Source organism: Coffea arabica, chromosome 10c (genome assembly GCF_036785885.1).
Source record: "Coffea arabica cultivar ET-39 chromosome 10c, Coffea Arabica ET-39 HiFi, whole genome shotgun sequence".
Lineage (NCBI taxonomy): Eukaryota > Viridiplantae > Streptophyta > Magnoliopsida > Gentianales > Rubiaceae > Coffea > Coffea arabica.
In genome coordinates this window covers 8,682,533-8,709,816 of record NC_092329.1, presented here as the reverse complement: position 1 = coordinate 8,709,816, position 27,284 = coordinate 8,682,533, and the positions used below count along the sequence as shown (strand labels likewise).

General features: G+C 37.5%; 3 protein-coding genes across 12 annotated transcripts in view; 1 reads left to right on the top strand and 2 right to left on the bottom strand.

Annotated features, from left to right (window-relative positions):
- The window catches only part of LOC113714671 (uncharacterized), a 34,373-nt gene extending 17,918 nt beyond the window's left edge, over positions 1 to 16,455 (top strand). For 3 of the 7 annotated variants that reach the window (XM_027238657.2, XM_027238658.2, XM_027238660.2), the window contains 17 exons: positions 1,124 to 1,237; positions 1,305 to 1,538; positions 2,360 to 2,407; positions 2,626 to 2,772; positions 8,532 to 8,696; positions 8,853 to 8,915; positions 10,257 to 10,367; positions 10,464 to 10,547; positions 10,673 to 10,720; positions 11,241 to 11,315; positions 12,801 to 12,896; positions 13,150 to 13,230; positions 13,308 to 13,379; positions 14,741 to 14,785; positions 14,932 to 15,015; positions 15,124 to 15,227; positions 15,808 to 16,455. In XM_027238657.2, the coding sequence (XP_027094458.1) occupies positions 1,124 to 1,237; positions 1,305 to 1,538; positions 2,360 to 2,407; positions 2,626 to 2,772; positions 8,532 to 8,696; positions 8,853 to 8,915; positions 10,257 to 10,367; positions 10,464 to 10,547; positions 10,673 to 10,720; positions 11,241 to 11,315; positions 12,801 to 12,896; positions 13,150 to 13,230; positions 13,308 to 13,379; positions 14,741 to 14,785; positions 14,932 to 15,015; positions 15,124 to 15,227; positions 15,808 to 15,925 (1,689 nt within the window). In that variant the 3' untranslated portion in view covers positions 15,926 to 16,455. Of the gene's footprint in view, positions 1 to 1,123; positions 1,238 to 1,304; positions 1,539 to 2,359; positions 2,408 to 2,625; positions 2,773 to 8,531; positions 8,697 to 8,852; positions 8,916 to 10,256; positions 10,368 to 10,463; positions 10,548 to 10,672; positions 10,721 to 11,240; positions 11,316 to 12,800; positions 12,897 to 13,149; positions 13,231 to 13,307; positions 13,380 to 14,740; positions 14,786 to 14,891; positions 15,016 to 15,123; positions 15,228 to 15,807 lie in introns of all 7 variants that reach the window. The other 4 variants (XR_003453767.2, XR_011822244.1, XM_027238659.2 and 1 more) reach the window with 3 other exon arrangements.
- Positions 16,456 to 16,910: 455 nt separating this feature from the next.
- Positions 16,911 to 21,498, bottom strand: LOC113714670 (probable beta-1,4-xylosyltransferase IRX9H). 3 transcript variants are annotated; one of them, XR_003453766.2, is made up of 5 exons: positions 19,945 to 21,498; positions 18,568 to 18,814; positions 18,241 to 18,441; positions 17,727 to 17,911; positions 16,911 to 17,379 (listed from the first exon to the last, which is right to left on the bottom strand). XR_003453766.2 is itself a non-coding variant. In XM_027238655.2 (4 exons), the coding sequence occupies exons 1-3, from the start codon at positions 20,739 to 20,741 to the stop codon at positions 18,286 to 18,288; spliced, it is 1,200 nt and encodes a 399-aa protein (XP_027094456.1). In that variant the 5' UTR covers positions 20,742 to 21,498; the 3' UTR covers positions 17,663 to 17,916; positions 18,241 to 18,285. The 3 variants fall into 3 exon arrangements, 2 of the variants coding, with proteins under 2 accessions (XP_027094456.1, XP_027094455.1); XM_027238655.2 differs by lacking the exon at positions 16,911 to 17,379 and having other exon boundaries at positions 17,663 to 17,916; XM_027238654.2 differs by lacking the exon at positions 16,911 to 17,379 and having other exon boundaries at positions 17,663 to 17,911.
- Positions 21,499 to 22,979: 1,481 nt separating this feature from the next.
- On the bottom strand, positions 22,980 to 26,623 carry LOC113714669 (probable beta-1,4-xylosyltransferase IRX9H). 2 transcript variants are annotated; one of them, XR_003453765.2, is made up of 5 exons: positions 25,477 to 26,623; positions 24,452 to 24,701; positions 24,097 to 24,311; positions 23,431 to 23,785; positions 22,980 to 23,149 (listed from the first exon to the last, which is right to left on the bottom strand). XR_003453765.2 is itself a non-coding variant. In XM_027238651.2 (4 exons), the coding sequence occupies exons 1-3, from the start codon at positions 26,280 to 26,282 to the stop codon at positions 24,138 to 24,140; spliced, it is 1,230 nt and encodes a 409-aa protein (XP_027094452.1). In that variant the 5' UTR covers positions 26,283 to 26,623; the 3' UTR covers positions 22,980 to 23,785; positions 24,097 to 24,137. The 2 variants fall into 2 exon arrangements, 1 of the variants encoding a protein (XP_027094452.1); XM_027238651.2 differs by having other exon boundaries at positions 22,980 to 23,785.
- Between the last annotated feature and the right edge of the window lie 661 nt (positions 26,624 to 27,284).

The following is a 27,284-nucleotide window of genomic DNA, read 5'->3' as shown; positions in this document are numbered from 1 at the left end:
GATTCTTGGCAGCCAGCACAATGATTCCATATGTTTTCACTGGAAGATCTGGGCTTATGTGCTTGGTGTATTTCTTGTTTGCTTTGGCCGTGAATTTTTGTTTGGATGTGCACATTGTGAAACCAGTTCTTATTTCATTAGCAAAATAATACATGGTCAATTTTAAACTCAGTTTTGAATTATCTGTTTTTAAGAAATTCATGTTGTCTGCATTCAGAGTTTGTTCTGTCCCATCTCTCCCTCTCTCTCTGGCCCATCATCATTTTGTCAATTTCGCCTCATGGTTTCTATCTAATCTAAATCTCTCCCACAAGCTACGAAGGAAGAAATCATGGTTATACCAATATATTATTGACGAAACTCTTGAGTGTAGGTTGCTGCCTAATATGGTCAGGCTTATGGTACATTTTCAATTGTAGCATAGGAACAGAAGAGAAGGAAAAAGGACAAAGGACAACAAATTAAACGAGAAAACAATACATGCTTGCAATCTCAGACCTTAGTCTTCTCTGCAAGAGGATAAACTTCATTAGTTTCTGGAGTCGTTGCTGTTACATTTCTTTCATGTTGTGGTTAAAAACTTTACATCTTCCCCTTTTCTTTTTTCAGCTGTCAGCTTAATATATAAAGGTTGTTGCATAGATCTGTTGGTTTTGATTAAAACTTTCTTTGCCCTGTAATTGAAGGATAGGATCCTATAGTAGTCAGTCATAGACTGCTTGCAAAATTCTTTTGTCTGATGGACTACTCAGTCATGAGCTACATATCTTGTCTATCACGTTTTTGCTTTCTCCAAAATAAACAAATAATTTTGAAAAGGAACGCTTCAAAGTACTCTATTAGTTTTGGTAAAGCTTCTTTCATGCCATGCAGGTATTTCAAACATTAATTTTTGAAGAGATGCTTATGAAATGTCTGGCAGGTTTCAGTTATTCTTTTAGCTTGCCAGCTGTATTTAATATTTCTAGGCGAAGGTATTTTTTATATTCATAGCCGATAGCAACTTCATCGTTACTGGCTAAATGAATACCTGTCCGTGTTTTAGAGAAATTTACCTTGTCAACTTCCGTTTAGATGATTCTAATATATACTTATTCAATTGATACCTTTTTTTAAACCTCAGGGGCATGAACTCGTCCTGCATGTGCTTTTCCACCTACATTCACTTATGTTATCAGATTCAGAAGAAACCTTGCCACTTGCTGCTGCTGCCTATGAGAATTTCCTGACTGGAGTGGTACGGCTATCTCTAAGCAGCCCTATTCCTGTCATTTGAAATCACTTAAGTAGCTTGTCTTTTGTAGGCAAAATCCTTGCTGGAGAGTTTACCAGCCACTGACAAGTCATTCAGTCGTCTTCTTGGTGATGTTCCTCTTTTAACGGATTCTGTGATGAAACTTCTTGATGACTTGTGCTGTGAAAGATATTTGGCAAAAGATGCTTCTGATGACCGTGTTTCTCAAGGTCTGGGTGCTGTCTGGAGCTTGATTTTGGGGCGGCCACTTAATCGTCAGGCCTGCTTGGATATTGCTTTAAAGGTGCTTATACCATGGGAAATTTCTGAGCCAAATTGTGCTTTTAATATTCCTGATTTGTGCATGCTCAAGTGCTGGGAATCTTCTTTAGCTCAGTTGTCTCTTTTTTTTTTTTTTGTGGGAATGTTCTCTTTCTCACTTATGAAGATAGTAAACGCCTGCACATTGAAGTTCTATGTTTTTACTTAGAATTACACAACTTATTTGTGCTCATCTGTTGCTCAGATCTGTGCATGGCTAGGGTGGATAGGTGGGGTTTCTCCAAAATGCTAATAAACCAAGTGAGAAGTGGCTAAAACTTTCTTGGTCGCATGTTTGCAACGAATTATGTAAGAATATTTGGATATAGAAGTTGACAATGACTACGGTCATTGTTGCAGGCTTTGGGGGTGGGAATCGAATTATGAGAGTACTTTTCAGCTGATTCCTAAATTCTAAAAGCTTTGGGTTCAGACTATTTCTTGAACTTGAAGAGGTTTTTTGGGGCTCCTGAAATCAGAATCTTGCTAAAATGGGAGAAGGAAAGAGGTTTACTGTGACTTTTTCATAACAAATCAAAAACTTGCGGCAGATTGTTCTTCTTCCAAGTCTGCATAGGACCAGGAGTATTTTAATGGTTACAATGGAAGATAGGCAGGGTTTTATGAGATCACAATGTTAGAATTTGTTATGTGGTCATATGTACAATATATACTGGTTAATTTAATGATCTGGAAAATTCATGTGCCATGAAAAACACGCAAACGGGCGTGCAGAGTAGCATATTGGCATCTATGTTTTTGTTTTATATATTTGTTTGTGACTGATGCATTTGCACTTTGCAGTGTGCCGTCCATCCACAGGACCACATTCGAGCAAAAGCTATCCGTCTGGTATGCATACTTGCAACTTGCAAATATTTGTGACTTGGCATCATTGTTGGATGTAGTAGTTTATTGCATTTTTATTTCAACTTTCCATTTCTGTTGGGTAGATGTTGTTGGCATTTCAACTTAAAAAATATTTAGTACATGTAAATATTAATTAGGCCCGTGAGGACTTGCCCTTTTTTACTTCATCTGCGCTTTCTGAACTCGTTTGTGACTGGCAGGTGGCAAAAAAACTCTATGTGCTTGGTTACATTTCAGAGAGCATTGAGCAGTTTGCAACGAGAATGTTCTTGTCAGCCATAGATCAACGTGCTTCAGATGTAGGCCTTTCTCAGTGTGGAGGGAGTGAACAGAGGGCAGAACCAGAGGTTTGAAGTTTGGCTTCTTATAGTTTTCATATCATTCATTTTCTAACTAGAATGAAATTAAAAAAAATTCTTTAAACAATGCAAGCATTTGCATGGTAGTTCTGTATATAACTTGAGATTGTGAAGTATTTAAACAAGAGATTTTTCTGCAATAGTTGACGAGTGATGCTGTAAGCATAGAAGATTAAAAAGGAGTAAGGAAGCAAAAACTCTCCTTCAAGAAATATTTTGGTCTGTCAATAGAGTAGGTGGTAGTTGGCTTTGTTGTTCCAATATGTCATCTCTTGCAATGATGTATACAACAAACTAGGAAATTATACAACAAACATTTTTGTATAGCTTGTTTTGTGGTTGGAGATGTCCTATGGAAACCTCTTTAGATGATTATTTACCGATTGGTTGTATTGCTTATAATGATTATTGACTTTGTTTTGCCATGGTCTTCAACACTTAAATCCTGTCTAAATGATTGCCCCAATTCATACCTTTGTTTTTTAGTGCTGCATTGAAATGTGTTAAACTCAGAAAAAGGGAATGAATTTTCCTTACCTTTTATTCATCAATCATAACGGTATATATACAATCTGTAACTTATCTAATCCCTACAAATCAGCTATCTAATCCCTACAAATCAGCCTACATCTGTAACTATCTAATCCCCACAAATCAGCTATCTAATCCCTACAAATCAGCCTACAATCTGTAACACTCCCCCTCAAGTTGGAGCATAGATATCAATCATGCCCAACTTGTTACATAGATAATCAGTACGGACCCTGTTAAGAGATTTTGTGAATATATCACCTAATTGTTCCCCAGTCTTCACATAACCTGTAGTGATCAAACCCTGTTGGATCTTTTCACGAATGAAGTGACAATCAATCTCAATATGTTTCGTTCGTTCATGAAAGACTGGATTAGAAGCAATGTGAAGTGCAGCTTGATTATCACATCGTAGCTTTGCAGGTACCGAGACCTTAATTCCTACTTCACTCAGGAGCTGATATACCCATATGATTTCACACACAGACTTTGCCATAGCTCTGTATTCAGCTTCTGCACTTGATCGTGAGACTACATTCTGTTTCTTACTCTTCCATGAAACCAAATTTCCCCCAACAAAAACACAATATCCTGAAGTAGATCTCCTATCTTCCTTACACCCTGCCCAATCAGAATCTGAGAAACATTCGATCCTAGTATGACCATAATTGCCATATAGGATACCACGTCCAGGAGCACCTTTTAAATAGTGTAAAACTTGTTCTGCTGCTTTCCAATGGTCAATAGTTGGTGATGACATGTACTGGCTCAGCACACTCACTGAATAAGCAATATCAGGACGTGTCACAGTAAGATAATTCAACTTTCCAATAAGTCTTCTATACCTCTCAGGATCTGCAAACAACTCACCTTCTTTGGTTAACTGTAAATTAGGAACCATTGGGGTACTACATGGTTTAGCACCCAATTTTCCCGACTCCATCAGTAAATCAAGCACATACTTCCTCTGAGATAGGAAGATTCCTTTCTTACTCCTGCTAACTTCAACTCCCAAGAAATACTTTAACATCCCCAAGTCTTGGGTATGGAACTGAGTAGTAAGAAAGGACTTCAGAGACGAAATTCCTCTAGGGTCACTACCTGTGATGACAATATCATCCACATATACAACTAACAGAATAATACCCCCATGAGATTGTTTATAGAAAACAGAATGATCGGACTTGCTCTTTTGCATCCCAAACTTTTCAAGAGCTTGGCTAAATTTTCCAAACCAAGCCCGAGGACTCTATTTCAAACCATATAGAGATTTGTTCAGACGACAGACTTTCCCATACTCCCCTGGAGCAACAAAACCTGGTGGTTGCTCCATATAGACCTCCTCCTGAAGATCACCATGAAGAAAGGCATTCTTGATGTCTAATTGATGCAGAGGCCAGTCATAAGCTGCTGCAAGGGAGATAAATAACCTGATAGAAGCAAGTTTAGCTACAGGAGAAAAAGTATCATGATAGTCCACGCCATAAGTCTGAGCATATCCTTTAGCAACAAGTCTAGCTTTCAATCGAGAAATGGAACCATCAGGATTCATTTTGACCGTAAACACCCATTTACATCCAATAGCTCGTTTACCTGCAGGTAGGGTAACTAAAGTCCACGTACCATTGACATCTAGAGCATTCATTTCCTCAATCATAGCATTCCGCCATCCGGAATGAGCTAATGCCTCTTGAACAGTTTTGGGTACAGAAATAGTGTCTAGGGATGTAAGAAAAGCACGAGAAGAGGAAGACAAATGATTGTAGGAAACAACTGAAGAGATTGGATAAGTACATGCACGTTTACCTTTTCTTTGAGCAATAGGGAGATCAAGATCATCATTGGTAGTCGGATCTGATGACGAAGATACTGGTTCATCAGGACATGATGTTGGAGACTCCAGGACCAAGTCAGAACTGGGCAGATGTGGGCGACGCGAGTAGGTGTATTTGATGGGAGGCTTAACTGGTGTAGAGGGAGGCGAATCCAAATTTGGTATGACACTATAGATTAACAAATCATCATCCTCCCCCGGACTCACAGAACCTGAAGATGAGGAGAAAGGTGTTTGTTCCAAAAAAGTGACATCGGCAGACACAAGATACTTACCAAGACTAGGACAATAACAACGATACCCTTTTTGTACACGGGAATAACCCAGGAATATACACTTTAAGGACTTAGGATCAAGTTTTGTAACTTGAGGACGAACATCCCGAACAAAACAAGTACACCCGAATATCTTTGGTTCTATAGGAAACAATTGTCTATTCGGGAATAGAGTGTGTAAAGGAGTATTACCAGATAAAACAGAGGAAGGCATACGATTGATTAGAAAACAAGCAGTAGATACAGCATCAGCCCAGAAGCATTTAGAAACCTTCATTTGAAATAACAAGGCTCGAGAAGTTTCAAGAAGATGTCTATTCTTTCTCTCAGCAACCCCATTTTGAGAAGGGGTGTCAACGCAAGAAGTTTGATGGAGAATACCCTGCTCAAGCATGTATTTCTGAAAATTTCCTGAAACATATTCTTTTGCATTATCACTTCTTAAAATTTGTACTGGTTTACCAAATTGGGTTCGTATTTCAGCACAAAAGGAAGAAAAGTGAAAGAATAATTCTGAGCGATTTTTCATCAAATAAAGCCATGTCATTCTAGAATAATCATCAACAAAGGTAACAAAATATCTGAAACCAGTTTTAGAAGTCACCGGACAAGGACCCCAAACATCGGAATGGACTAACTCAAAGGGAGCAGTAGCTCGTTTATTGATTCTAGGACTAGAACTAAGACGATGGTGTTTAGCAAACTGACACGACTCACAATCTAATGAAGTAATGTTCGAAAGCTGAGGACAAAGTTGCTTTAACATAGAAAGCGAAGGATGACCCAATCGACAGTGTTCTTCAAGAGGAGAGACTGTTCCAGCACAGGCTATAGACCCTGGTTTCTGTGTATCAAGAATGTAGAGACCGTCAGACTCATGTCCCTTACCAATAATCTTCTTCGTCATGAGATCCTGAAATACACAAGAACCAGGAAAAAATGAGACACAACAATTAAGGGCACGAGTAAGTTTGCTGACAGAAATCAGATTAAACGATAGTCGTGGTAGACTCAGAACAGATGACAAATGGAGAGATGATGTAGGTTTAGTGGTTCCAGACCCAATAACACTGGATGTTGAACCATCGGCTAAAGTAACAGGAGTGATAGATTTATGTGGCTGAAAGTTAGAAAGTAAATTGGGATTACCTGTCATGTGATCTGTAGCACCAGAATCAATGACCCATTTTGGAGAAGAGGAAACAAGGCATGTATTGGGTTTACCTGTCTCAACAAGTGCAGTAACACGACCGGATGGCTGTTTCACTGTTTCGTGAAACTGAGTCAATCTGGCATACTCATCTGCAGAGATTGTAACAGACTTTTCAGAGGTCTCAGAACTAGATGCAACATGTGCAAATTGAGCTTTCTTATACTGTAGCTTTCGACAGTCCCGCTTGATATGTCCTGGTTTATGACAGTAGTGACATACAATTTCTCCTTGCTCCTTTCCACGATTTTCAGTAATTTTATCAGAGTTGTTGGACCCCGACCCCATGCTCTTACTGTTGCCACTACTCTTGTAGTGTTGTCTTCCTGAATCAAATGTGGTAGTACGGCTAATAAGAACACTGTTAGGCTGAGTGGATAGAACAGGTAACGTATTCTCTGTACGAAGAATCCTTCGAAAAGCATCTTCTAGACAGGAAATTTCTGATCCGGAAAGAATTTGAGATTTGGCAGTCTCAAATTCAGACGGAAGACCGGCGAGAAAACTCATAACAGCCATCTTCTCTCGCTGATTCCGTTGTTCCTCCACATTGATACTGAAGGGAAGCAGCATATTGAGCTCTTCATATGTTTTCTTGAAGTCCATAAAATAACTGGTGAGAGACTTATCTCCTTTATCTGCCCTGTAAAAATCCTTGCAAACATCATAGATACGAGAGAAGTTTCCTTTTCCCGAATATAAGAACTGCAAATAGTTCATTAACTGTTTCACTGTCTTACAATGGGTAACCAGGCCCACCACCTCACTATCAATAGAATTACGAATTTGTATATACAAGCGAGCATCTTCTCTCACCCAAGACAGTCTAGAGTCATCCGTAGGTGGATCATCGGTCAGATGACCATCCATAGAAATACTGAGTAGATATAATTCAATAGTATGGTTCCAATCAAGAAAATTAATTCCATTTAATTTGTGTTCCGTGATTTTTGAAACCAACGGAACTATATCAGAAACTCCAGTCTTTTTGTCAGACATAATTGCTAAGAAAATTCAACAAGATAACAGATTACCCACAAGAGAACCTGTCGTAGCCAGGTCCCACACCTAGATCGATGTTGACCCAAAAACGTACCTCCCTGAGTTGGCGGTGTCTTTAGAGGAACCTTTAACGCCTGCACCTTGAATATGGCAGCAGCCTCCCTCACGCCCAACAGCCCAGAAAATTTTTTTTTTTTTTTTTCTTAAAAAAACTTATGAACAGAACTGCTCTACACAGAACTGCGCTGATACCATGTTAAACTCAGAAAAAGGGAATGAATTTTCCTTACCTTTTATTCATCAATCATAACGGTATATATACAAGTATAGACATATCTAGTTCCTATTATTTAGCCTACAGATCAGCCTACAATCTGTAACTTATCTAATCCCTACAAATCAGCTATCTAATCCCTACAAATCAGCCTACATCTGTAACTATCTAATCCCCACAAATCAGCTATCTAATCCCTACAAATCAGCCTACAATCTGTAACAAAATGCAAGAGGGTCTTACATTTCATCATATTGAATCATCTAGACACATGGTGTTAAAATCTGTGCGCCTATTTGCCTTGCATAGTTTAAGACAGTGAATTAGTTGAAGTTGGTTGCATGTGTAATAAGTGTCAGAAAATGGTTAGCTGATCATAACGTAATTGGGACTGGGCTCCATTGTTTTTCCACTTCTAAATGTAGCGGTTTTCTGAAAATATTTTCTTTTCATGACTCCCAACTCTGTGTCCTTACGAGACAGCTTTTGAATATTTGATAGTTGTTACAACCGTTATTCAAAATTACCTTTGACATTGCCATTTTTCATCGTCACATGTTTCTCTCCTAACACCTTCTTTCCTTTTTTTTTTCTTCCCCCTCTTTCTGTTTTCAATCTTAGGTGGGAAGCCAAGAAACATCTATTAGTGGTTCTCAAGTTTCAGAGCCAGGGGTATCTGAAATCGACTCCATGAAGGGTGCAGAAATTGATACTCAAAATGAATCTGCAGTGACATTGGCTCATGCTCAGCAGCATGTGTCTCTGCTTTTTGCCTTATGCCCAAAGGTCGAGACAACTGTTTATTGTTCTTTAGTTTTTTACATGGTGGAGCTTGAAAAGCTATTTTTGTTCCCCCTACATCAGGAGCTCCAGTGATATATGTCTTCCTCACTCCTTGTTTGTTCTCTGTCTTCTTTCTCTTTTCTCCTTTTTTGTTTACAGAAACCTAGTCTCCTACGAATTGTATTTGATAATTATGCACGTTCTCCCAAGGCGATTAAGCAGGTCTTTTTCCACTCTTCACTTTGTTTTCTTACTTGTTCGTTCAATCAAATATTCTGCCTTTGCATGTGGGATGATTTGTCATCGCTCATTATCTAGAACTTCATTGCTCTGGAGTTGTCTCACATGATCAGCACTTTTTGCCATCTGATGACCCTTCTTCAAGCCAGTGATGAACCATCAGAACCTGCATTTGTTATTTAATACCATTTCCCGGAATTTTATATTTGTTGTCTTCATGTTGTTATTGACAGGAATTAAGTCAAAACTCTGTGACCTTTTAGGCATCCAATTGACAAAGATAGAACAAGGTCATCGCTTCAAACTGGTTACTCAAAAGTGGTAATCAGTTTGTACTTAATGTACATTAAATTACAGCTGTTAGGAGTTAGTTTATCAAGGCCCATCATTCACTGGGTAATATGGTCAACAAATTTGTATGGTGGCCCCACACATCGATCTTTCCATTGACTGAACTCCGGCCTAGTTTTTCATATTGATTGGCATCAATCTGTGCTTTCTCCACAAAGGGTTTAATCTCATTGTGGCTTTAACTATTCAATCTTCTATCCCTTTCTGGTTAAAAGAATATTCATTGACTTTAGATGTCCAGTCACTGTTGTAGAATAGTGGGTACCTCTTGTCCCTATATGAAGTTTCACATGGTTGATTGTGCATATAGTTATATTGTTAATGAGTTTGCTTGATTAACCCAGTCATCTACATTTTTTGATTTTCCTACTGCCTTTGTTGGCATAGTCATCTTTTTACGTTCAACTGACTGAGAACTCATGAAAATAAAAGGACATGACTGAGGAGAAGTAACTGAGATAAAGGAGTAAAAACTTGAAGGATGAAATATTTCAGAAATGGAATTATATATGGATATTATTGTTATCGCTGGATGGTTCTTGTATTTCTGATGCTTGCAAGGACAAAAGGACTTTTGCCTTATTATAGGTTTAGACATGTTTATATGCTTGCTCTTGGCCATTTATGATATATAAACTAATTCCTCAATTGTTTGAATTTTTCTCCACCTTGTTGCCCTTTACTTGACAGTTGCCATCTTAAAAAGATTTTTTTTTTGGAAAAAAAAAATGTCCCATGTTATAAGAGTTTAGTTCTTTTGCCTGTGTCCTTTTAACTGCAACATTTACTACAAAACATAATTTTAAATATGTCCACTCTCCTATAGTGGAGGACTTGGCTATTTCTGACACTTGGACACAACCATAGCAATTTATATGACTTTATGCTTCTAATTTGGATCCTTTGTAATTACTTCTGCAATTTTCTTTTGGAAATATCTTGTCTTCACTAAATTTCTTTTTGTTAGTGTAGGCTGTACATCGCCATATTCCTGTTCTTATAAGGGCTTTTGGGTCCTCCTATTCTCAGCTGCTTGAAATAATATCTGATCCACCCACAGGAAGTGAAAATCTTTTAACTCAGGTAGTCTCTTTGTTCTTAATTACTTGAACAGCTGGAAGTTGTCTTCCTCTTAATTCTTTTCCTTAAATAACGGTGACATGGTTTCTTCACTACTAGGTGATCAGTGTTCTATCCGAAGGGACAACACCTCCAGCTGATGTTATTGCCATTGTCAAACTTTTATATGAAACAAAGCTGAAGGTTTTCAACTAAAGCATTTCCACTTTCCAATGCCATTAGCACCAAGACCTCTCTCTCTCTCTCATTCATACGTTCACTTACAATATTTCTTGGTTATCCATTCTTATGTTTCATTTCTGTTGCAGGATGCTACTATTCTCATTCCAATACTATCGTCATTTTCCAAAAAGGAGGTAGGCGGTGGTTCCTTATATATTTTCTTTCTAGTTAAACTACTGCAAATAATGTGTGTCAGTGGTCTTTTGATCTCAGTGATCTGGGTAAGACTTATTTGCCTTCTAGCTCTGATAATCAAAGACTAACCTCTAGCAATATGGAATTGTAGGTCCAAGAGTAGATGTTTGGCATTCTTTTAAGGCCTGATATGGCATGCATATTATTATTTTTAGCACTATAAATGCACCTTTTTCACATTGGTTGTGTATATTAGGGTCGCTTGCTGGCTTGCTTCAATTTTGCTTTTTCATCTTATTTTTTAGCAAACTGTTGTTTCTAGTTAGTGTCATGGACTTGTGGTTGTTCTTGTAGTTAAGTTTTTGGAGCACTTTGTATATCCAGCTCTAGGTTATTTTATTGCTATATTGAAGCAACCTTTAAATATATGGTGTGGATATAATTTGAATAGGGGTAATCTTGAAGCTGACTATCTTTTTTAACCTTACAAAGGATAATGGATTGTTTCTTACGTATCAGGTTTTACCTATTTTTCCTCAGCTGGTTAACCTCCCACCGGATAAGTTTCAGACAGCACTTGCCCACATACTACAGGTATGAATTCATTCTTACTGTTACAGCTCTTTCTGTTTGCATCTTCTTATCATTTAAGATGTGTCTATACATGGTCATGCTTATGGCACCGGTGATGTCCCTTTCCTCCAATTTTCTTGTTCTCTATTTCTTTTGGAATGTCCTAAACAATATTCAACCATTCAAAATGGAATAGGCAGGTGAAATTCTCAATGTTTCTTTATGAACTGTTGCTTTTTTCTATGTGGAAGTAGTTAAGTGGTTGGTTTAATGAAGATATTTCCACTGCATGTTAAGTTAGATTTGTTTCTGTTGGGGAGGATTGGGTTGGGTGGTAAGTTGGGAGGGATTGAAAGTAGGAGGTCCTGGGTTCAAGACCTGCCACTTACAAAAAATTAAAAACAAAAAAAGTTAGTTTTGTTTCTTGTCAAGGGAGTATATTGCTTACACAACATACACACACAGCACATACTGTTGATCAGCTTGAGGAATACCGTGGCAACATCACTATCCGCTGTAATTATCCTTTCCACCATGCTTTTACATGATAACATCTCAGGGATGGACGTCCTCTGTACAATTTATCTTTAGTTTCGACATTTAGAGGACACAGAGAATCCAGTGAAAATGATCATCGAACATGTCCCGAAATTCTTGTCTGAGATTTTTAACAAAGAACTGATTTAGAACCTTCTTGAGGATTACTGACTGAATAACAGATATTCTTATACTTGATAACCTATGAAATCATTAAACCAAATGAAAAATGTGCTGTAAATGCAATAGATATATCTCACATTAGGCCATTTTTATCCAACATTAAGTTTATCAGGATTACTTTCAATTTTTTCGTCATTGTATAGTTCTTGTGCATGTTTGTCTACTTATGTTTGAGTGTTGCCTAGTCATAATAAACTACAGCTTAATTGTATTTTCTCAATTCAATTTTTTTTGCACATGTACAGGCATATATTCACCATTCTCCTCAAACCCCAACTGTTCAAATTTGTCTAAGTTTAATCCAATCAAACAAGTGGATTTTGCTTGTGAGATTACTGCGAGTTGCTTTTGATAGTGAACATATCCTTATTTCATCAATGTCTTTAGAAGATATTATATTTGCCTGTCTATGTCATGTTGTCTATCCTGATTTAAGAGGTACTCAGATGAAAATGCAGAATGTAAATACTATGTCTGCAAATATATGGTCATAGCTTATTAGTGGGAATTAAATAATTTTTACTGAGATGAAATATTAGTACTTGTGCTGTCAAACCTGGATTGTGCTGTGATGTCTCTTGAGTCACTGTATTCATGTACGGTTGGTTGAATTTATTTTGAGCTGGCAAGCAATAGATAAATTTTAGCATTAGTCGGACTTTTAATTAACTGTCCAGAATTATTCATTTCTGGAAGTAACTTTAGCATCAATATTTGGTTGAATTGTATTCTAAGTTTCTCCAGTTTGGTGTCGGAAGTTTTCAGATTCAAAATGTTTCTTGGCAGGGTTCTGCTCATACAGGTCCCGCTTTGACACCGGCAGAAGTGATGGTGGCAATACACGACATTAATCCTGAAAGAGATCTTCTTCCACTTAAAAAGGTTGGTATTTAGCAATGGCAATTCAAAATAATTTGGTTAGGTTTCATGGTTATCCACGACAGTGTCAGGAAAATGTGTATTGTTTATTTGGATTCCTAAGAATCCAAAGCAAGAGATTCCATCTTCAGCGAGCATATGCTTAGTGGAGTAAATGAAATCTTTTTGTTTTTTCCCAGTTCTTATGATTTCCATCCGATGCTTATCAATCTACATAATTCACATCGGAAGCAATTTAACCTTTTTTGCCTTTCAGATTACAGATGCTTGCTCAGTGTGCTTTGAGCAGCGAACGGTTTTCACCCAGCAGGTCATGGCAAAGGCCTTAAATCAGATGGTATAAAAGTTTAAAGTATGTGCATGTTACAGCTTGTAAATTGGAGAATGGTTAGCTTATGCATATTTATTTTTTAGGTGGATCAAACTCCTCTACCACTTCTATTCATGAGGACTGTGATTCAAACTACTGATGCTTTCCCTGCTCTGGTAAAATATTTTTCCCTGTTCAGCTGCATTCCTTGACATCCTACTACCTTTCAGAGAATATGTTGAACTACCTCATAACTGAGCAAAAAAATGAAGTTTCTCGAGATCAACTTTCTTAGGTTGTCGCTGGATGCAGGTCAGCTAACAAATGATTCCAATACGATGAGGACTAGAATTGAATAATCAATATGGAAAATTTGTGGAAGGCGCACACTTGTATGTTTATTCATGAAGAGGCAATGATTTTTGGCTGTTCATTCTAAAAGGGTATTTGTACTGTTTTGCACCTAAAGTCAGTGCAAACCCCATTTAAAATAAGTAAGCTTAAATTGTTACACTTTCCAAATTAGACATCCAACCATGTCCTTTCCATCAAGTTCGTAATTTAGTACAGCAATTAAAACTTGGTTTTATTCAGGAATTATAAATTAAAAAAAAAAAATCCTAACTCACCATAAACTACAATGGAAAAATTTGTCAAGGACCATGCAGTACTACTTGTGGAATGGAGTGATGCCAAATAGAATGAGATGAATTATCAAAAGAAATTATTTTATCACTAACATGGTGGTCCCAAGTTGAAGTGGTGCCCATTAATGCCCTTTATGCCAGTTTTTAAGATATAGTATCCCAACGTCTTTTATGTGTGTCCGCAAATAAGCTATTTTATGTGCCAGCACTTAATTACTTTACTTCTTGCTAACAAGTTTTCATTACTGAAGTGTATGCTATGACAACTTTGTTGTTAAAGTTAACAAGAGCTAAAAATAAGTCCCAAAAAAGTGGTATTGCTAAAGCCTTTGAGGAGTCCTCTTATTCCATGTATGCATTTTCCTTTCTGTGTCCATGTACTTATTCATAATTGATGTTCCAATTCTCACACATAAGTGTTTGAGACTTGAAGAACAATTTTATTGTTAAAGTTAACAAGAGCTAAAAAAAAGTCCAAAAAAGCGGTATTGCTAAAGCCTTTGAGTCCTCCTCTTATTCCATGTATTTATTCTCTTTCTTTGTCCATGTACTTATTCATAATTGATGTTCCAATTCTCAACGTAATTGTTTGAGACTAGAAGACTTGTATGGTGTTTCACTTCCCTGCTTTGAAAATATGGATATGCTCTTTACCTTTTGCTTTTTAACAGGATAAGAGGTTCTTGTGCATGTTCTGTGAAAGGAATGAGAACTGAAGCAGGAATTTTGAAAATATTCCAATCTAAGTAGATAACTAGGTTGCTATTTGTGAACAGGATATAACTATTATTTGTTTGCGATGGTATTGTGATTTCTTATTTGTGCATAATTCAGCTTTTTGATTAATGTAGTCGGCAATAAACAACAGCATGGTTTAACTTCATGTGCAGGTGGATTTTGTCATGGAGTTACTGTCCAAACTTGTGAGTAGACAGGTATGTTCTGCTGTTCCTTTTCTTATTCTTCTTAAAAATTGTCATAGCCTGGATGTTTATTCAAGGTGAGGCTGAGAATAAGTTTGCTTGTAATTGGAATTTTCAGCCCGCCAATTTATGGCCTAGAGTTTGTGCATTGGCTGCAGGTATGGAGAATGCCAAAGCTGTGGGTAGGGTTTTTGAAATGTGTATCACAAACCCAGCCTCATTCCTTCCGTGTGTTACTGCAGGTAGCGTTTATATAATTTACCTAATGTATGATTGTATAATTCGGGTTTTGAATTCTGCATGCCATAATCTTCAACGTTCTTTTTTTGTTTCCCATGTTCTGTTTGCAGTTGCCATCACCCCAGCTTGAAAGTGCTCTTAACAAATATGCTCACCTTCGAGGACCACTAGCTACCTATGCAAGCCAACCTAGTGTGAGAAATTCATTAACTAGGTAACGGGTGTTCTTGGAAATGATCATGCTTGGTTATGTTTCAAAGTACTCTCTGAAATTCTATTAGGAATATCTTCAATATTTTCTGGTTGCACCATCATTCTAATGATGGTTCAAAGTTTTTCTGGAAGTATATACGGTAGTAAAAAGGCAAAGGTGAATGGAAGGTGTTTGTTTGACACTATTAACCATTATCAGTGTACTATTACTAATCTGAGTATCGTGATACTCCTGAGTTGTGTTAAAAATCTACTGAAATCAACCTGGAGAAACCAATACTCAAAAGTTCTGTGCACTGAAACTACTCCAAATTTGTAATCATATGGTTGTGGTATGCAATATTGTCTCCGAGCATAGCATTATCATATTAATTCAACTATCAGAAATTTTAAGTTTCATTCCTCTTAGCCAAAATAATGTCAACCTTCGTCTAAATAGTGCACTCCTGTCTGGTTGATATGAAGGTTTACTTTTCATGGTCTTGTTTAAAGCTGGTTGATCTCATTTTATGTCTTGGCAAGTATGGTGGGTGTCCTTCAGTTGTCTTGTCCAGTGAAAGTTCTGTGTTTGAATTTTGCAGATCAACGCTGGTACTTCTCAACCTTGTCGATGAACCACATCTGCAGAAATCACATCTTACATCTTCATTGCATCCCCCAGACACTAGCTCTTCCCTTCATGGAGCAATGCCAACGTGACCCTTATGTTTTCTGGAATCTGCAACACCAAACCTTTTTCTTCACTCTCTGGGAATTGCTTGATCCCAGGATTCCAGTCCCTGCAAGCTCGGTTGAAACTGGGAGTTCCGGCTCCAGCCAATATCTGCGTTACAATTTATTTGGAGCAAGGACTTCTAGTGCTGATCCCGAAAAGGTTGGACAATTCTGGGCCGTCACTCAGCACAAGGTGTTTTGGAAAAAATTTCCTGGGCGGAAATTCTCCCTCTGCACCAAATCATAGAATTTCTAATCACCGTGTCGATGCGCATGTCATAGCTTAGCGATTATGATCAATAAAGAAGTTTAATTCTTCTCAAAAGCTGTTGCTTGTAGACACGAGAGATTATTCGTTTATGGATTTTGCTTGCATATTGTTTGCGATGATTTTTGCCCACGGACAAGCAAGCAGCAAATGATATTGGTGTACCCTCCCACTTAGTTTGGTTGGGAACTTGCCCTTTTCCAGGAATGAGCATGCAATCCATCCAGAATGATTAAATCCCCTAGCATCCAGCCTTCTTAACGCCCAACAACCCTTCAGGGTGGATTTAATTCAGCTTTTGTGTTTTTTTTTTTCCTGCGTAATGGTGATAGTTCTAAGACGTGTGCTTCTATCCTTTCTCCAATATTAAACGCAAGCGTTGTAGTTTTGGAAACTTCTACGCAACATTGTCAAAATATTTAAAAGTATGATATTGTGAACGTTAAGGTATCCCCATTTTCTCAACTTTATTGTCCTTGTAAGCTGTAGCCACTATCGTAGAGCTCATATAAGAAATATCGCAGCCAAAAGTAGGCGCTTGCTATCAAAGTCTAAAGGAACACCGATCCTTTTACGCTTAGAGCAAGCGATCACTCCATATTTGAGATGGTATAATACACCCTTTTGATCGCATTACCGCCTGTATATACTGAGATGAACATGCAATCCCTTTAATTTCATGTGGTACTGCACAAGGTCCCATAACAATAAATAACAGTTATTTCACGGCAGACTTCTTAAGCGTTGCCATGTGAAATGGCAAGGAGAAGAATGGAGCAGTTAAAATAAAAGACTTGTTCCTTTTCATGTGTCCTAATTCATTTACAATTACCAGTCAAGAGGCCACCACATCAGAGTATATAGAAGCTATTACCATCCTGATGTATGCATAGGAGGCAATAGGATCGCTTGCCTGCTAGCTTTTTAGAGTAACTATGGCGCAGCAACCAATGGAGGAATTTTGCTAAAGATAAGAGGTTTTAGGCTAAAAGGACTTTGTATCGAAGACTAGAGATTGCTCCATAATTGTCTGACTTTTGGGCCCCCATTGAAAAGGACTCCAGATTGTTTGGCAAGGAAAGTGATCATTGGAACTGAGTCAAAAGTTCAAGGGGCTTTACGTAGAAAACACACTGGCAGAAGATCCTGTTCCTACTATGCTCCTCCTCCCCTATAGTTTAGAATAAAATAAGTTATACAATTGTTATCGTGTCCAGGGAGGAAAAAAAAAAAAAGATGATCCTGCTCCTGCAGCTGCCTCTATCTAGGACTGCAAGTAAATGATGGCAGGACATAGGGTGGGTGTCTGGTGGAGCAAACTTGGGGAAGCGGAAGCAAATCTTAGCAACTAATGATCATGCTTCTGATTAGGGTAGGGAAGGAGTTTGCTTGCACATGATGTTAGGGGAGTAATCCTCCCAAGAACCAGGCCATAAAATTCTATGACCATGTGATTCACTGAAAAAATGATGATAAATATAAAAAGGAAATTTTTGAAGAAACTAAAAGAATATCCACCTTCCACCATTATACGGAATGTTCCTCGCTATTACCAAAAATGGCATGAAAACAGAAAACAGCTACAAACAAAAGTTCCTGATTCTTGCTTCAACGTCTATGTTCCAACATGAACTGCTTCAGCTTGTGGAGGATCACATGATGCAATGCCCTGCTTTTAGATGAAGGTGGTCTACCACAATATGCTGTGCTAACATGCAGAGAAAGATAGTAATATCAGCAGTCATATCTTTTCATAACTAAAACAAGAGAAAACAGAGACACTTCACTAGTCATAATAGCAAGTGCAACAATATCGAATCAGAGAGGAATAACATATACATCCGATAATCCTTGACGTAAAGCCTAAGTTACCCTACTTTCTTTCTTTGTCTCTGTTTGCTTAGAAAAATTTCTGTCCATCATAAGGCCTACTATAATCCGTTTCCTTTTAGCTTTTACTTGATTTAGACACAGGAGAATAATTTGTTCCCAAACCATGGCCAACCATCAGAGTCAAATCTCGAACACATACCTGCATCAAAAGGTATATTGGCCAGTGTAAATTGCAACAATTAGCTCAAGCATCAAGGTTCTTCTGCAGCAGTGAAGCTTTAGAATTAAAAAGTTCACGTGCTTCCAGCTTGAGGTGCCAATTCAGTATCTTTGAACAACCAAGAGGAAGGCCTTCCATTTGGCTTTCATCTTCTACAACTTGCTCGATAAATGTGGTTCCCTGTAAGGAGACACAATGAAAACTGAGTTTTGTCCATCTGCTCTGGTTCTGAGAACCCATCAATTGCACAAAATAAGGATCCCAAACATAAATGGATAATTTATACTGCAAAGACATAATCCATACATGAAAACCCTCCTTCACAGTATCTAACTGCCGAATTGGATCTGAAGTTGGACGTTGCCATCTTTTTGGATCCCACAATATTGTACTATTGAAAGCAAAACCTGACATATCGATGTGGAATCTACGAAGTCCTTTACTCTTATTTGTATGCCATCCAATTACTTGACTCCCATTACAGACGGGACCTTCCAACTCCACCTTATTCCAAGTTTGAGCCAACATTGCAACCGGCCAAGTACCAAAACGCCTGTATAGAATAATAGGAAAGTTATGGCAAGAAAAGAGGAACACGATTCCTTTCATCTCACTAATTTTATTTTCTTGAGGTTCAGGTAGGGAGCTAAGATCAGAAAATATAACTGCCTCGTCAATCAGATAAAAATTACATGGCATCAATGTCAAGAAATCAAATAACAATCTCCCGTCACCAAATAAACAAAGGAGACTCATGTGGCAAACAAACAAATTAGGATAACCATCCAATTCGATTGTCAAGAGTCCATTTCTCCTCCTTACTGCATCCAAATACACTGCCTTGAATGACCTCATCGATCTCCTTTTGACATCATCAATGTTAAGGATTAGTCAAAGAACTTAACTATCGACTTCCATCTCTTAAGAGCATTAAAATTTTAAGAAAGATGTGAGGCTGGACCAATTCTCATAGAAGCTCTCCTCTCTTAGAATTCATAAAAAGTTCCCTAATCTAATATAGAAAAATACAAGACATAAACATGAAAAAGAAAAGAAAAAGAAAAACTACCACACAACAAACATGAAAACAACGAAAAACCCCGAAAAAATCATAAAAGCGATTGAGAAAAACAATAAAAAGTCAGCAATTCTTTCAGGAAATGTCTAAAAATTACATATATAAACTCCAATTTAAATTACTCCAACTCATAAATAATGAAATGAGAGGATGTATCATATATCATATTTCTAGATGCAAACAACAACTAAATCAACAGTAAATAATGAAACTGAGCTTAGGTGCACCATTTCAATGAAGCCACACTTGTGTTACTCTTCTGATGTTATTATATGTCAATTTTCCTTGATTTCCTTAGCTTGAAGGATCTAGTAGTGCATACTTAATTACTAAGCAGAATACCTAAAGTTCTGAAATCCTTCAATACTACACAAAGCCACAATGGAATTACGATAGTCATAGAATTCTTCTTTTATGCTTTGAGTTTCCAGCGATTTCGACCAATCAACAAAGGCAGAGATAAGGCTTGTATTGAGCAGTTATAAGGTCTGAACTCTCATTCAACTGGCGCAGCACAAATATCACAGAATAGAATCCCAAACATTAGTGTACAAGAATAACAAGAAAACTAAAAGCAGTTGCAATGCTAATCATAATCAAGTTACCTGATTTCTCTCAAGCACTCGAATAACTCGAGTGAATGGATACTATCATCATCAGCAAAATACACAACCCCATCAAGCTTATGATTCTCAATATGCTCCAGTGCTGTGTTTCTTTGATGCACGCTCTTGTCCTTTACATCCGTCAAATTCTTGGTAGTCACCAAATGCCTGTACATAACCCCAGTCTTCCTCAAAATATCTGCAGTCTCCAACGATGCAACATTCATCTCTACCACAATCCATAACAATGGCGGCGGCACCAGCCTCAGAACCTGTCCTAACCTATTTAAATAATAAGCTTGAAGTGCCCTATTATACGTCGGTGTCACCACAATCAACTGCTTCCGTGGAACAAAATCAAACCGCTCCTTCACTTCTTTTTCCTCAACAACCCGTAATTCAACTTTATCCACGACTAAACCTTCCCCACCTTTCGCCTCCACAACCAACAAATTCCTCACATCCCCCTCATCATTTTCTGCCGACTTTGCCATGGTATTCTCCTCGAACGAGAAATCACGGCCTTTAACATCCTCATATCCCCCAAAGGGAGCCATGCCTAATAGAAACCCCAGCGAGAAAAATATCAAACACCTAAAAAACCATTTTTTCCACGAGCTCATGCCTTTACGCGAACTTTTTTGTGAAAGTACACCGGGAAAGAACGGCGACAACGGAGACGAACTTTTGGCATTGGATAACGCCCTGTGAGACGGCGAGTTAACGGAAAATTGATTTCCTCCGTTCTGATACGGCCGATCGTGGTACAGCGACAGCGTTCTTAGCAGCGATGACATTTATATTACTAAGTTCTACTACTACCTTACTAATCTAGAAAGCATAGAGCTGATTAATTTCGTTACATAAATTAATCAAAATTTTACAAATTTACAAAGAAATTTAACCAATTCAACGTTAAATGCATAAGTTTCAAATGAAAAATGCAACAGTCCTACTGCATAGCTTCGTTAAAATCGAGGTATTCCACGAAATTAATTAACTTTTAGGAAAAAAAATTCACCTGAAAAATGAGCTTCACAAAGAAATGAAGAGCTGAGATTCAACTTTAACTTACAAATGAGCAAGTAAAAAAAAGAAATGATTGAAAAGGAAAACGCTTACGGACTTGAGGTAAAAACTAACAATGGAGGTGAGAGATCCAGGTGGAGGTGATAATTTTGGGTAGAAAAGGAGATCCAGAAGATTTAGAAGAGTGATCAAAGAAGAAATTTACATCTCGAGTGGTGAAGATATGGAGGATTATGAATCTGGAAAGAAATCAAATTCTGTTGAAGCCGGCTGGAGCTCAAATTATTATACTCCTACCCTACCACCACTAGTAGCTTTTTTGTTCTAATTTTACCGCCGGAAGCGGGGAGATGTACTGGGGAGTGGGGAAGGAAAGCCGAAGAAGCGGATGGGACTGCAAGCTGGCCTGTGACCGTGACCGTGACCGTGAGAGAGTCTGTCAACCGATGCATCGGACAAGCTTACGTTTTTGGAATATCTGACTTTACATACCAACCCATGATAAGTTAGTAGTAACCAGTAACTACTTGTGCTGCTACTAAATAATCGATATATCATTTTCATTTCAGTTTTTGGTCATCCGCTCTACTCATGATGTAAGCTAGAAGATACACGTAAGAAAAAACATGGAAAGAAAAATTCTATACGTACAAATCAAAAGATGGCTCACCTCACATCGTGATTTTTAAAATTTCAAAAATTTTCATATTTATGTTTAGAGATAATTTCAGGCAATTTCACATAAACGCCCTCTGATATTAAAAGTCACGTTAGTTTCTCTTTGATTGACAGACATGTTCATTAATAAAATCAGTCCCTGTTAATCTCAAAAGTGAAGCAAAAGTATTGACACATATATACCCTCTTTGTCTCTTTAAGAAAATAATTACTATTAACATAATAAATAACAATCAATACTTAAAAAACATGTAAATAGTTTTAAAAACCTAAAAAAGTTTTGATCTTTTACCTCTAGTGATTTTGATGGAATCTAAATTGTGCTATAGTAATCACTTTTTTACACAAACCCTTTACCAAATGTAATATCACGAATGGCTGAGCCTCTACTTCCTTGATTTTTTTTTTTCTTTTGTAAAGCTATTTTGATTTTTCTCAGATAATAATGTTATTGCAAGTGCTACTTGGCGCTTTAAGCATATATACCTCCAACTATTTGGTGCCAAGTAGCAAAACAAACTATATTTGAAGCAATTTCTTTTTTTCATATTTTCAATATTTGTTGGCACAAGTTGTTCAGGGCAATTTGGTCATTTGAATGCTCCTGATGATGACACTTGGTCATGTCTACGTGAAAGATGAGATCGATGTAATTTGAAATATTAGAGGGTATTTATATGAAATTGTCAGAGAGCTCGAGGGAGGTTTTTGAAATTATCCCTTGTATCTATCGCCCCCTATTGTGTTTTTAAAGTCGTGGGCTCCCATAGAATTAGTCTTGAATTGGTCTTGACTCTCATAGAATTAGTCTTGACTGAGCAGCTTATTTTACACGTTTAACATATTTGGATCCTTTAATTTCTTAAAAATATTTCCAACTTTTAATGGACTTTATTCCTTTTCTTTTTTCTCTCTCTGACAAGTGACAACTTTTGTTTTAGTATTTGGCACATTTTAGTAATTTATACTCAATGTATATTAGTGGGACATCGATGCACTAAATATTACGATTTTCTTAACATGAGTAAGTATAAGAATTGAGGTATCAAAATGATAGTTCTCCCATTTTTAGAGGATCCATTGCTCTCTAAACATGCAACTACAGGGACAACGGTAAGAAAATCGGAGTGTCCGCTGACCCATGTACGTCTAGATAAACGTGTGTAGATATCTTAATGTCTTCAAAAAAAAAATTTTTCTAAAATGGGATTGTCTCTTGTGCTCTTTCTTCCATATGGAGGCAGTATATATTCGTAACTGATGTTGGAACTTTTAATTGGCTTTTGTTCTTTTTTGATCTTTTAAAAGAACGATATAAACAAGAGAAATGGAGTAATGATCATTTTCTCATTACGGGAATAGTATTCCTACATACCGCGCATTACAGAAAAATATCTCACAACACATTTGTCTGCGTCCTCCTCCTCCTCCTCCTCCTCTTCCTCTCCCCTCCGGCGCTCGTGATTGCTTTTCCTTAACCAGCATAAAGCAGCCAAACCTACACATACCATTGCTACGTTCTCAGCACCTGATGAAGTGACATGCCAACCCCTAATCTTACTCAGGCACGTACAAGTTATTGTACCCATTGCTTTTCCTTAATATAGAACAGGAATCTATTGAACAGAAAAGTTCTTGAGCATTCCCGATGTAAATACCAAAGAGAATAAAAGAATTCAAAACTATGTAGACCATATTTGTTCATTCTAATCCGAGTCCTAGTTCATGCACATTAACAGTAATGTGCAATAGTATCTCAGAAGTATCCAGCAAAGCTACCTGCATAAGGTTGGTGTAGGCAGCCGCAACATTCCTTACCTATGAACAGTTAGCAAAACTCTACAACAAAAATAGAATGCACTTCTGCTGCAGGCATATCCTCTGCTCAGCACTCCTTAACTGTGAACAAATATCAAAACTCTACAACAAAAACAAAGTGCACTTCCCCAAAAAAAATATCCACCTCAACCTTTGCTGGCGTATCCTCTGCTCTTTGCTGGACGTGGCATGAGATGAGAAAAAGATTAATGAACAAGCTCTAGCATATCTCTTTGAGAGCTGCTTCAACTTGCTGGGAGTCACTGCATAATAATTTGCTCCCACATGAAGGTGCTCCACCAGACTACGAGATGAGCTATCACATAGAGAAAGTATCAATTAGCTGTTCTTTCTTTTGCAAAGTACAAGAAATATCAGATAGAAGCTTATGTCAACAGCAATTATCATGTGAAACAACCTCCAATCACATAAATGATTATCACATAACAATTATTACCCAGTGTTTAAACTTTTTATGTGTGTTTGCTTGTCTAGGAGGCTCTTGACAGTCAAAAGGTTTACTATGCTTCCGTTGCTTTTTATTCTCACAGAATGACAACTCTCTGTATAAATCTAATTTGCAGGGTTAAAACCATTAGACAGTCTATACACAAGTATAACACATACCTCCAGGATCACACATACTTTGTCCGCTGTAGGCATAAAAATTAGCTATTATTTGAAATAACAACATCAAGATTTTTCTGAAGCAGCCAGCCTCTAGGATAAGAAACTTCACGAGCTTCCAAATGAAGGTGCCAATTCATTATCCTCGAACAACCAGGAGGGATACCCTCCATTTGACTTTCATCTTCAACAACTTGTTCTATAAATGTAGTTTCCTGTAAGGAAGCAAACTAGTCAATTAGTTTTGACCCTGTGCTCTAAACGTGAGAATTTAGCCATTTCAAAAACAAAATTTGAGTAAATGACACTCTAAAAATTAAATGCATAAAGTAAACTGCAAAGCTAAACTTCATACTTGGAAACCCTCCTTCACTGTGTCTAACTGCCGAATTGGATCTGAAGTAGGGCGTTTCCACCTCTTTGGATCCCACAATATTGTACTATTGAAAGCAAATCCAGACATATCAACATGGAATCTACGAAGTCGTTTACTCTTCTCATTTGTGTGCCATCCGATTACTCCACTTCCATTACAGACAGGACCTTCCATAATGGCTTTATTTTTACTCTGCGCCAGCATAGCAACAGGCCAAGTACCAAAACGACTATATAGGAAGAAGAGTAAAAGTTAGGAAAAGCAAAAAGATCACTTAACAACCCCATACTTTAGGCAGTTGGGGAGGTGGGGGTGTCAGAAGATAATTTCTTACAACAATTGATTTAAAACTGGATAATTCCTTATAATAACTGAATAAATACTTGATAACAAAAGGAAAATTCTGAAGAAAAAACAGCTAGTGCAGAAATTCAACAAAAATCTAGAAGGTTATAGATGTATTATGATCGATTCCCTCTATACAGAGGGGTCCTATAACAATGAAAGAACAGGATCTATCATATTTGTGATCTCAAAAGCAAATAAATCAAGACCAACAGTGACTTTGACCTCTAGTAAACAATTTAAATCTTAAATATGTTTCTTTTACCGTTCCAACTGTACCTCTCATATAACCAAGTCATGCTAGGACATCATACAATTCAACATCTACGTGAAGCCACAGCTGCCTGCCCCTTATCACATAATTCCTCTTCTACATTTATGTTTATGTCTTCAATCAAAACATGTATAAGCCAATGTCCCAGAGTTTACACAGCCCCTTACTACCAATACAATTTTCACACAGTACTACATTTCAGCTTTTCAACATTTTTAATAAGCCCACCTTCAAAGTCATACATAATCCTATAATTGATATGTGTAATGTTTCAAGTTTCATTCGCCAGACCATGATAAAAGCACCACTATTGCATCCCAAGCAATACTACAAACAATAACAAATTACTGAAAAACACTTGCAATACGAGTAGTAATCAAGTTACCTGATTGCTCTCAGACTCTCAAACAACTCAAGTGAATAGATGTTGTCATCATCAGCGAAGTAAACAATCCCATCAAGCTTATGACGCTCAATATGCTCAAGAGCTGTGTTCCTCTGATGCACGCCCCTGTCCTTTATATCGGTCAAATTCTTCTTTGTCACCAAATGCCTGTACATCACCCCAGTCTTCCTCACAATATCTGCAGTCTCCAACGACGCCGCATTCATCTCCACCACAATCCACAACAAGGGCGGCGGCACCAGCCTCAGGAGCTGCCCTAACCTGTTCAAGTAATAAGCTTGAAGCGCCCGATTATATGTCGGTGTCACCACAATCAGCTGCTTCCTCGGAACAAAATCAAACCTCTTGTTCACATCAACAACCCCTAATTCAACTTTATCCACCACAAAATTCTCCTCTGGCTTCTCAACCACTAAATTCTTCACATTTTCCTCCTTAACAATTTCCACAGGCTTAGCGACAAAACTCTCGTCAAACGAGAAATCACGGCGTCTAACATCCTCAACTCCGCCAAATGGAGCCATACCTAATAGAAACCCTAGCGAGAAAAACATCGAACACCTATAAATCCACTTTTTCCATGAATTCACGCCTTTTCGCGAATTTTTAGGGAAAAGGCCTCCCGCGAAGAATTTAAGAATGCCGAGACCGAATGAAGGTAACGTTGATGAGGCTTTCCCGTTATATAGCACCTTGTGAGAAGCCGATTCGACGGAAAAAGGATTTCCTCCGTTCTGATACGGCCGGTCGTGGTACGGCGACAACGTTCTTCGAATCGATGCCATTTCTTTCAACTTAATCCAATTAGCATAAAGAGCTAGGTCATCACTTCCTCCCGTAACATCTACTACTCAAGAATTTTCCGATTCCGGCGAAATTATTCGGCAAATAAAATTGCGAAGAAATGCAAGTGAATAGTTCGTCCAGCCTATTGCATTACTCGGTTAGAAATCGAAATTCTCCCAAAGTAAAATGCTTAGTCCCTAAACAATAAAAATGGAGCTGAGATTCACACAATATTTGGGATTTGGATGAAGAATTGATGAGCAATCAGCTACAGCCTGTATAGCCAGTGCGAGATCAAGAATTTGACGGCGGGGGTTGTTTTTATTTCTTTATTTTCCTTTCCGGAGTGGTTTTATACTAGTATTTAAAAAAAAAATTTTGTTTATATGCTCCTTCATGTTTTCGATAAATCTTTATTAGCCCATCATGTTCATATACAACAGTACAATTTGACAATAAATCTCTATTTAGAAGAGGCTTTTTCTTGGCGTTTATCTCCATCTCTTCAGGAATATTTAACTCCAAGCTATGAATATTTAGGATATTTGCTTTTCGATGTAGACCTACTGTTATAGGCAAAATTTACTTATATGTTATCTACTAGATTTGATTATTTTATTTGTAGTAAGAGGATTGATTACAACTTACAAGCATCCAACCTATTCTTCTTTATCTCGTACACTTCTGTGTGTTATTAGGATTACTACATTTTGTCTGTCACATGTCTTTAAGTTTTGAAATTATAAGATATACGCTAATCACTTTTTTTATGAAGTAATAAATAATTTTTAACATTTGAAGAAAAGGTTTAAATAAAGGGCTCTTTACTATAACATAAGATTTTGCTACACAGTTATATTCTAAAAATTTATTTTAATTTCGATATACGTGATAAGCCTTTCAAAAATGTGATGTAACCTACGCATAACATGTTTTGCTAAGAGGTGCATGGTAAACCTGCATATGTCCCCGTATTTTCCGCGTAGAAAAAGAAAAAGGAA

Coding starts and splice junctions, on each gene's coding strand:
- LOC113714670 (XM_027238655.2), bottom strand. CDS start 20,741: ATGTCATCGCTGCTAAGAACGCTGTCGCTGTACCACGATCGGCCGTAT. Junction 18,815..19,944: donor GAGTGCTTGAGAGAAATCAG/GTAACTTGATTA, acceptor TATTCTATACAG/GCGTTTTGGTACTTGGCCGG. Junction 18,442..18,567: donor CTGTGAAGGAGGGTTTTCAT/GTATGGATTATG, acceptor GTCTCCTTACAG/GGAACCACATTTATCGAGCA.
- LOC113714669 (XM_027238651.2), bottom strand. CDS start 26,282: ATGGCATCGATTCGAAGAACGTTGTCGCCGTACCACGACCGGCCGTAT. Junction 24,702..25,476: donor GAGAGTCTGAGAGCAATCAG/GTAACTTGATTA, acceptor CTTCCTATATAG/TCGTTTTGGTACTTGGCCTG. Junction 24,312..24,451: donor CAGTGAAGGAGGGTTTCCAA/GTATGAAGTTTA, acceptor GCTTCCTTACAG/GAAACTACATTTATAGAACA.